General features: G+C 44.6%; 1 protein-coding gene across 2 annotated transcripts; it reads right to left on the bottom strand.

Annotated features, from left to right (window-relative positions):
• Positions 1 to 489: 489 nt before the first annotated feature.
• On the bottom strand, positions 490 to 9,603 carry pus7 (pseudouridine synthase 7). 2 transcript variants are annotated; one of them, XR_013844225.1, is made up of 18 exons: positions 9,458 to 9,603; positions 9,203 to 9,288; positions 7,596 to 7,913; positions 7,411 to 7,495; positions 6,884 to 7,000; positions 6,354 to 6,498; positions 4,984 to 5,095; positions 4,609 to 4,686; positions 4,367 to 4,495; positions 3,647 to 3,772; positions 3,366 to 3,427; positions 3,091 to 3,251; positions 2,543 to 2,669; positions 2,142 to 2,243; positions 1,833 to 1,962; positions 1,250 to 1,341; positions 831 to 1,079; positions 490 to 778 (listed from the first exon to the last, which is right to left on the bottom strand). XR_013844225.1 is itself a non-coding variant. In XM_080003116.1 (17 exons), exons 3-17 carry the CDS (start codon positions 7,901 to 7,903, stop codon positions 943 to 945), a joined length of 1,911 nt encoding a protein of 636 aa, XP_079859242.1. In that variant the 5' UTR covers positions 7,904 to 7,913; positions 9,203 to 9,288; positions 9,458 to 9,603; the 3' UTR covers positions 490 to 942. The 2 variants fall into 2 exon arrangements, 1 of the variants encoding a protein (XP_079859242.1); XM_080003116.1 differs by having other exon boundaries at positions 490 to 1,079.
• Positions 9,604 to 10,629: the final 1,026 nt, after the last annotated feature.

Here is a 10,629-nt window from a genome sequence, read left to right on the forward strand (position 1 = left end):
CATTCCACTGTATAATTCAGGAATGAATCTTGCATTATGAAAATTAAATTATATTCACTTTGGTTGCAAAGCTGCAGAGTATGTGCGTGCAGGATATGTTAACAATATAGAAGGACATGGCATGCACAAGTAAGGGTACATAAAACATTTGAGGCTCCCGTGTGCTTAAACTTTATCATTCATAATTCTCCATGCTCTTGAGTGAAGATTTAATGTAGTGTTTCATTAAAGAGTGGACCCCATTGAACTGCAACTTCAGCCCGGTTCTGGTCGCACTTCACCTGATGGCCACCAGGGGGAGTTTCAGCTACATCATGCAAACTCCCAAGAGTCAAACCCCATTTACGAAAACACAAAAATGCAAGAGAATCAAAGACTGATTTCCATCAGGGGGAGTTTCAGCTACATCATGCAAACTCCAATGAGTCACAAACCCCATTTACGAAACACAAAAACAAGAGAATCAAAGACTGATTTCCCACATCACACTTTGACATTCTTTAAACATTTAATTCTCTCTTCCATGGGCATTTAATGGATCAATTTACAATGATAAAACGATCCGATGAAATGAATACTTAACTTGAATCGTCCTAAAAAAAAAAAAAGAAATCCCGTCAGTATGTTCACTCATACACAGTCTCAAATTAAAATTACCCTAACTAGTGCACAGGAAGGTTTTAGAGCGCAGAGTAAAAACTCCCTGATTAAAACGAAAGAAACAAGCTATCAATTGTTGCTTCTGTTGGGTGTCATTTCTTAACATCACGCAGATCCACTTAAGGGACACACACACACACACACACACACACACACACACACACACACACACACACACACACACACACACACACACACACACACACACACACACACACACACACACACACACACACACACGGCTGTAACTCCAGTCCCGCCTGAGTCCTCTTTTTCTTCCCGTCAGTTGAACCAGGTGGTGTTGAGCTGCGTCTGGTTCTTGATGCTGGTGTCCATCTTGAGCACCTCTCGGATTGCCATGGTAGCGTAGGTGGAGGGGGGCAGGGAAAACTCCATCCGTAGAGCTTGGTACTTTCCCTCTGGTGCGGTAGATTGAGAGCAGCATACACCAAGACACATGAAATCGCGCCCGCAGAAAATTAGTTCCCACGATACACAAAAATGACACATTACAATGACATTCTCCAAGTGTAACAACGCCATCGATAATTAACAGTATTAACTCTTCAAACAGGCAACTGAAGTCTACCTTTGTTGTAGACGGGGGCAAGTTTGTCTTCCAGTTTCTCCACATCAGTGTGGACCAGGGAGATCCTGGGGTCGTCGTACTGAATCACCTCCCTAGAACAACAGACGTTAACACAGAGATGAGACGGAACCTACGTTGGAGCGTCACAGCAGACAGCAAAAAAAAAAAAAAAAAAAAAGAGCCTTCAAATAAAACATTGCAAAGAAAAGGAGATGGAATTATCACAGAGGAGTAAAAGGCAAATAAAGAAAAGCTCATCATTAAAGTGGTATTCCGTAAGATTCTGTAAAATACATTTATACATTTTTTTTGGTGTATTTGCTGTATGTATGTGCGCCTCTATCTGGCATTTCCATCGTTGGTGGTGGGGTCCGCATTTCCCAGCAATGCCAAAATTCAACGTCCAGTTCCATATTGATTTCTGGGACTTTCGGCGTACAACTATTGGGTTGACCTAGTAGAATCATAAGCATCTCAATCCAGCGTTACTGTGAATTGAGAAATACATTTCGCCATTCATCTTCACTGAAAAGGCTCAGTATTAGAGTGAAGGGACAGAGCCTGAAGAGGTGAATTTACAAACCAGCTGACATCACTGGGCCTGATGATGATGCGTCGGTAGGCTCCGGCGAGTGAGTAATCCTTTACTTTGTGTCTCATTTTGTCAATGTCAAGTCCATCTGCAGCCAGCATCTCCCTGTAGCCCTTCCCCACTGCCAGAGCAACGGACACAACAAAAGCATTATTTAGGGTTTGCTGCGGTTTTTAACCATTCAAATGGAAATAATCCTTATTTAGTATGTGACAAAACATTTATTCAATTGAATAAACTGTATATTTCATGTCTAATTGAATTTTACGATATGATCATATTTTACCACTCGCGTCTTACCGTGGTGGGAGGGGTAGATGACGTCAAAGCCAGGCAGAGGCATCACAATGTCATGGATGGAGTGACGCTCAGCCTCCTCTGCGGACAACACGTGTGCTGTGCCTGGAATCACAACAAAAATATTAAAAAGTGAATTTCTTTGAAGATCAGGTTAACCCAACACTATGAATTTGCAAGGAAACGTCTACGGATTAGACCATAAATAAACAAATAAATAAATAAATCCGACTTCCGAGTTAAATATCTTCTCTAAACGTGTCTTTTGTTCAGAACACCGTGGTCCGTGCTTTAAAAGGTGACAACGTGAAAATTAACCAAATAAATACAAAACCCATGATTATCACATCCCGCAAATTATCCAGTTGGTTAACTGATCACAACTTCATTTAAACAGCACCGACCTCCTTTGAGCAGCAGGTCGCCCTCCACGGGCTTCAGGCCAAAGGCCTCGATCCTGCGGCTCACCATGGTATTCCAAACCACACTCTGGTAGCTGTGGATGTACATGAGACGGTTGTTACGAGGGATCTGGAATGAGAGTGCACATGGCCTTAACAAAGGGTCCACTGGAGAGCAAAAAAACAACCTATGTCCAGAAAGAAAGCTTCACTCACAAACTCAAGCACACTGGACGATAGTGCGCATACATAGTACGTGATGCAGCGAGTAACAACTTAGAGACACGTGCTTTTTCCCCTATTATTTGCAGCAGAAATAACACACGACGACAACAGTCCTGCTGTCAGTCACTGAGCGACTCTATAAAGTGACGAGGCTCCCGCAAGAGCACAAAGGATGGATGCTTGAAAAGGGAAGAGGGGGGGGTTATAAATTTCTTTTAGTCTTCCAGATCTTTAAAATGGTTCTTCTGACTGAAGACCAAAAGCCGACTTGTACGTTTTATGACAGGTGGTCAGAGAGAGAGAGGGACAGAGAGAAAGAGACCCACCAGTCCAAAAGCGGTGACAATGTTCTTCTGGCCGTACATGGAGAGGCCTCGCAGGAGCTGGCCCTCCACGCAGCGCTTCACAGGGAGCTTCTTCAGAGCAGCTTCTGGATCCTGGGTTTTAGCCCACTCCTCCCTGCAGCGCACCAGGTAGCCTTTCTCCGCTGAGAACATCCAGGGTACGAGAAGGGAATAACAACGGTTTCAGCCACATCTCCCACACAGTCGGCGCCATAATAAGATGAGAACACAAAGGAAAACAAACAGCCTTTCTTTACCCCCGGGTCTAGGCTTGAGAATCAAATCCACCACCTCCTTCCAGTCGTTTTTAAGGATGGCCCTGGCCCACACAAAAGGAGAAAACGTCATTTGACTTTTATACCAGTGACCTCTGTTCATAACTCACGCCAGCGTCGCCCAGACACCGGACACCAAACACCCCGGCAACGGTGTAGTCCGGGTGCTGGAAGGAACACCCTGCCAGCCAACAGTACATTCACCATCGCACTAGAAAAGACCGCCAGCTTGATCGCTGAGCTGCAGCGTTCCGTGTTCCTACCGTCCGACATGGTAGGTGGGCACGGCGGTGGTGCCAAAGCGCTGCATGCCGTAGTAGTTGATGAAGCCCGTCTCCTTGAGGGACGTCATGGCCTGCTGGACCTGCTCTTCTGTTCCTGAGATGTTCCTGGGATCGAAACAGGTTGCAAAAATGTAAGCAATTCAATGACAGTAAAACCCTTTAGTGTGGAAACAACCAGACAAAGCTGTCCCATTCACCGCCTGAGGAAAAAAAAAAAAAAAAACGGTGTTCCTCAGTGCCGACCGCAGACACATTGTCGTTGAATAAATTAATTTCAAGGTGGTAATGGACAAAGAAAGGCTTGACAGCTTGATTATCAACTAATTACACAATCTTTAATTAAGCTGGCGGTCTAATAGTCCAAATATGAAGGACAATCCAGAGGACCTTAATTATTCTTATGGAATAATTTCAACACTGAATTCTAAAAAAAAAAATAATAATAATTCCTCTCCCAATTGTTTAAAAAACAAAACACAACTCCTCCCCAATCATCCCCTGTCATTTTATGTATTTGTTTTTGGCTCTAAGATTTCCTGGAATTCCTAAATTAGGCCACATTGTTTGGGATTGCAAAGAATTGTGTGATACACCCTCTGCATGTTTGATTGCAGGTTTTGAACATCCAATTGCAACTGCAGAGTGAACAGTGCTTACATTTTTTATAAGGATATGAGGCATCCATTAGCAAGGACTGACCTGATGACCACAGTGAAGTGATTTCCCTGAAGCTCCCCCAGCTTTAAGGGGTGGTTTTTATAACAGAAGTTTCCAAGCTTGAAGTTCATGAGGCACTTATTGAGGTGAGACAGTCTCTCTGCCGTGATCCTGAGGAGGACAGAAAATCAAAAACACTTGAATGAGACACTTGAATGAGTTATCATCCAAAAATGTACAAAATCATTTGTCTTTTAACACATTACTTAATACTCTGAACTCACTTGAGAACTGCAATCTCCTGTACAGTGATAGCTCTCTTGTCTTTGGTCCCCATGTAGGAAAACACATTTGGTCTAAGCCTGGGAAAGAAAATGCACATTAATATACAAGCATGAACAAGGATGGGAAACAAGATCCTAAGCATGTCTGCCTCATTTAAAAGGCAATGCTCACACACACAGGTACTCATATTCAACACTGCTTAATAATGTCATCATGTTAATCACTATCTATCTACCTCCCGAGGGACAGACAGACAGACAGCGTTTTGAATCAGGAGCAGCTGTATATAAGGTACATTGTATAAAAGATTGACGTATGGCATGAACTGTTTTTGAAGTGCTTTGCACAGTAAGTGAATTGTGGGGTGTCCGGACCTGAGAAACTTGGAGAGCACATTGATGGCATCCATGGTGTCCTTGTTCTCCTTGTACAGGACAAAGTGGCAGAAACTTCCACGGTTTTTGGGCCACGAGTGTTTCCTCGGAGCTTACGTGGAGACAGAGAAATGGACATTACTTAAAATGTTCTGATGGAAGTGGATAACCATTCATTAAGCTCAGATCCTCTAGAAGTAGTGAATAAATTAGCTCCACCATGACTTGATTGAGAGAGCCCCCTGCAATCCCAGGTGTTCACTTTATATCTGAAAAATTGTTACCATAGGGGGGAAATGACTTAAAATGTTTTAATTAAGAAAGTGAAACCTGTTCTGATTTACACTGGTTTTTTTGCAAGCCATAAAGAAGAACAAGAAAAACGCTCCTCTTGTTCTGAGTGAACATTAAGTTCTTACCTGCAGTTGCTTTGACCTCTGTCCCCCACAGAGAACAGCAAAAGGAGGACAGAAGAACATTACTAAAAAAGGCTTCCTACAGATTTTGGGAAAAGCTGCCAGGAGTGAGCTCTGCATGCAAGGGCCCGTGGCAGTGGAGTTTAACGTTGTCTTTGCAATGGAGCTGCAAGACTGACATGGCAGGCAGCCATCATTTTGGCCTCGCGGCTCTTTGAGAGACTGCATTACCAAATATATAATTTTTCATGTCTTAAAAAGGTTGCGTAGCATTCTGTTGGATAGAATGACGGTCATCAATACATAACCACTGCAAGACATGTAAGCTTGCTTCAAACTCCCAAGTTCTAAATGCATAAAAAAGGGTCGAAAACCATGATTCGGGACACAACAATACTGGTATCGGTTTCTTTGCTCAGCCTTTTGCTTTGCTTCTTTGAACAGGTCTGCCGCCGTGCACGTGCATCCCTGCATGCATGTTATGATCTTGATCTCCATTATGTGCAACATGCACAGAGAGAAGAATACGCCAAGTTTGACGAACAAGGGCATGCATCAAAACGAGTACTGCGTAGACTCCAACTTCACTGGACCATGATTGATTCATGAGGTAAAAACAGCTACTATACAGCTATTATACTGGCTGGCTGACTGACTTTAACAAAAGGATAAAGCAGTAGATGTAATTTTGTTTAACTTCTAATATATTGATGAACACATTCCTGATAACTATCCGAGACAGTAACAGACAATTGAAACAAGCTGTAGTACCCCCCCCCGGGGGCATATCTTTGAACTGGATTTTAGCTGTAATGGATGACTACTAACCACAGTATGTAGGAAATAAACCACATTGAACAGCTGTAGCGAAATGTTCCTTGCACATCAAAATAAACACATCGGATGAGGAGGTATGGTGGGTTTCAGAGCGTTTGAAGCCCCTGTTCAAAATACCTGCCAGGGCTTTCTTTCCAGCCGCGTGGTAGGCCACTATGAACTTGCGACCCTCCCTCTCCTCTGTCTTTGTCTCCAGACCAGGAAACTGGGTCTTGACAGCCTTGTGAACAAGTGTTCGCTTTTCTTTTGTGTCATCAGCAACCTACAAACACGAAAAAAATAATATCGCCCATTACCAAGCATGTTGGAGCACGTGAAATAAACAGGATGCTTCAACTCCAACCGGGGACGGTTAAATTAAGCTTTGCATAATGTCCAAGATATTACTTTGTTGTAAAAGTTTTTGAAAGTCTTTGTAATGGAGATTTATTTTGAACATCTTTGTGATTTATGTGTCTGTACTTAGTAAATCATATATTCAATGCCTTTTTTATTCTTTATACATTTTGTACCAGCCGCATACAATAACTTTCGCCAATGTGACCTTGGTGAGAGATCTGTGAGTGCTTGAATAATCAATGAATGGATGAATAAATAAATAAATAAATAAATGAAAGCAGACACAAAAGGCGTCCATATAGACCTACTTCTATGGAGACGTCGCCCTCTTTGTTCTTAAAAAGCTGCAGTTCCCCAAGCTGCGTTTTCTGCTCTTCTGTCAGAACCTCTTCCACCTCCGCAGGCTGCTCAGGCTCTGGGACCTCCTGCACCATCACCAGCCCAACACAAAAAAGGACATCAATACAATGCGAGATCTGCCTCGGCCTGTATTTAAATAAATAACGTCTCCCTAACCCTTTTAGTAAGAAATGATTACTTCTTTATACCAAACTTTAGGTAATATTTAGAACCAGTTTTAAAGTCAAATTAATCACATTAAATAAAACATGACAGACTCAAAGCGATGTTAACAGGACGAGGATGTGGAATTACATCTACATAGATGCCATTTTGGTCTCAGTGGCATAGGAAAGTAGTTTTTAATCTTTACAAATACCAATTTCACTGTCCTTAGTTTCTTTACCACCCAAACCAAACTGCTCTTTGCCTGTTAAAATAAATAAAATAGGACTATCCATCCCACTGACAATTTTATCTGAATAGGTTATCTCACCTCAGCCTCTGGAGGAATAGACAGGTCATCTAACTGCACTGTCTTGCCTTCCTTGTTGATCTCATGCACAACAAAGTCAGAATACCTAAACACAAACACACACATTGTGTTAAGTCTTTGGGGGGGCTTTCACTTATTAACTGAGGAAACGATGACATTTAAATTCTGGATGATGGAAGACCTACCTCTCCTTCAGTATACCAGAAAACCCCTGGTGATCGCTGACGAACTTCAGAATGCCCACGTCCAGCTCTGTGAGTCCATGCTTCATCATGTCAGCGAAGGTCTCGCCGTCTGCTTCTCCATTGCTCTTGTCTTCTTCTGGCTCTCCCTTCTCATCCTCATCCTTGTCCAACTGGTCTGAGTTTTGGCCTCCTTTATTTTGGGCATCATCGACTCGAAGTCTCTTATTCGGTGGGTCCTCCTCCTCTTCTGAACAGACCCGCTTTTCTCCCCCTTGTGGAGGGACCAGCATGGGTTCTGGTTGCTCCATAGCTACCAAACTGAGTCAAACGAAAACACCAATGTAAATACAAGAGGAATCAGGCAGAGGAATTTGTTAATATATTCCAAGGCACCTTAAGCTATTACTTATTATTATTATTATTACTACATTTTTTTATTTTATTTATTTTGATTATTATTTGTAAATAGAATATTATTTGGCAATTGTTTAGGAATGCTCTGAGTAGTTAAAGACCAGTAATTCAAGATAAATAAGGATTGATTTCATATCAATATTTGCATTTTCTTAAATGTATTTTGCTTGTTTATCATCATCATCATCATCATCATCATCATCATTATTATGTGATTGCCTTATATTGATGTAAAGCACTTTCTTCCCGATCAGCCACAACATTAAAACCACTGACAGGTGAAGTGTATAACATTGATTATCCCGTTACAATGGCACTTGTGGGATATATTAGGCAGCAAGTGAACAGTCAGTTCTTGAAGTTGATGTGTCGAAGCAGGAAAAATGGGGAAGCGTAAGGATCTGAGGGACTTTGACAAGGGCCAAATTGTGATGGCTAGACGACTGGATCAGAGCATCTCCAAAATGTCAGGTCTTGTGGGGTGTTCCCTGTATGCAGTGGTTAGTACCTACCAAAAGTGGTCCAAGGAAGGACACCTGGTGACGGTGACAGGGTCATGGGCGCCCAAGGCTCATTAAAGTACATGGGAAGCAAAGTGTAGCCCGTCTGGTCCGATTCCCACAGACGAGCTACTGCAGCACAAATTGGTGAAAAAGTCAATGCTGCTATGATAGAAAGGTGTCAGAACACACAACACATTGCAGTTTGCTGCATATGGGACTGCATAGCCGCAGATTGGTCAGAGTGCCAATGCTGACCCCTGTGCACCGCCTAAAGCGCCTACAATGTGCACGTGAGCGTCAGAACTGGACCACGGAGCAATGGAAGAAGGTGGCCTGGTCCGATGAATCACATTTTCATCTACATCATGTGGATGGCCAGGGTTAGGGTCCGATGGAGCTTCTGTGGGATGTGCTGGAACAACAAGCCTGACCCATTGCCCACGATCCAGGATCTGCTGCTAAGGTCTTGGCGCCAGATACCACAGGACACCTTCAGAGGTCCTGTGGTGTACACATGCCTCCACGGGTCAGAACTGTTTTGGGGACACGAGGGGGAGCTACACAATATTAGTGGTTATTAGTGGCGGTTTTAATGTTGTGGCTGATCGGTGCAGTTGCATGCTGTGTGTGGAAAGTGCATACGAATAAAGGTTATTATTATTACCCAAATAATACCCAATGCTCACGTACCGTTCCCACAGTTGAAGCAGCGGGGAGTGGCTGTGAACAGCTGCGTACAGTACAGTTGTGTGGCTGGTAGACCGGCCCTGACGTACCTGGTAACGGAGCAAAACATCTCTGTAACTGAGTCGGGACGAGCTAGCAGGCCAGGGATAACGCAGCGAGCCAGGCCCAAGCACCGAAACCGGGCTAAACTACGCTCGACAGCGGGGGCGCATCACATTCCCCGTGTTATCGTTGCTCATACCCGGGGAGCAGACTCACCTGCGGCTGGCGAGCTTCGCTAGTCTGCGCGCCGCGGACAACGCCACCTCCTGCTTCCCTCCACACGTGTAGCGGGCTTCATCCCGGAAGAAGATCCTGCCCTAAGACACGCCCACCGCGAGGCCGTTGGCCAGGCGCCCCGTCAGTCAAACAACTCCCGTCGGAGTAATGCCGCGTTCCTCCGACAACGTAACTCGGGAAAAAATCCCGCCCCCTCCGACTGGGCGAAGGTGCAAAGGAACGGTGCCAGTAAAGTTGGAATTCCTCGTCGCCGCTCGTGTTATCCACACGCTTGCCAGGCACACGCTCATTTACCGCGAGGGTCCATGCTTTCCCGAAGAGATTCAACTGAACAGGGACTCCCACCGGAATCGGGTTTACCGATTTCCGAGGTGCGCCAGAATGCAGCACAACAGTCGTTCGCCACGCTTCTGTCGTAAAAAGAAAAGAAAAATAGTACACCGCTTCAAAGTGGTGTACGATACAAAATAAGTGCATACACAATATATCCTTGTTGTGAGGTTGTAAATAACACCCGTAAGGCGACGGGGGTGTTTATAGTAACGTAGCAACAACCAAACACATCGCCCAAACGCCCGTGTTGGGTTGGCAGAGAACACCAGGCGCCCCCGCCTGACCGCACAACGGCGCCGTGGCTTAGATGGTTAAAGCGCCTGTCTAGTAAACAGGAGATCCTGGGTTCGAATCCCAGCGGTGCCTTTTCCAACGTCGCGGAACCTTGCCGGCCCTCGCCTCCTTGTCCCACGTATGGAGCTGAACTCGTCCGTCCAACAACCTTTTACTTATCAATTTAGATTTTCAACTTTATCCCTGGGAATCCAACCTGAGAGGATTCCTGTCGCCGTGGGCGATTTAGTCCCAATGTCCAGAGCCGTCCGTCCTTTAGTTGTGGAGATGACCGTGAAACCACGATGAAAGCAGCCATTTGTTGTGCATGACTGTTGTGGATCTGAAATAACGCTGAAGTTAAACTATTCGTCTTTTCGCCGCGGAACCCCCCTGGATCGTCTTGGGAGGGGGGTCCCCGGACCCCAGGTTGAGAACCGCCGCTGTGGAGAATGCACGCCTTTGTCAGAAGCTGCCACAACCATCCCTGCGCAAGGTGATGATGCGGTGCGACTGTTGTTTTTTCATTCCCACATTGTTCTCCC

Source organism: Zeus faber (assembly GCF_960531495.2).
Source record: "Zeus faber genome assembly, chromosome: 6".
Taxonomy (NCBI): Eukaryota; Metazoa; Chordata; class Actinopteri; order Zeiformes; family Zeidae; genus Zeus; species Zeus faber.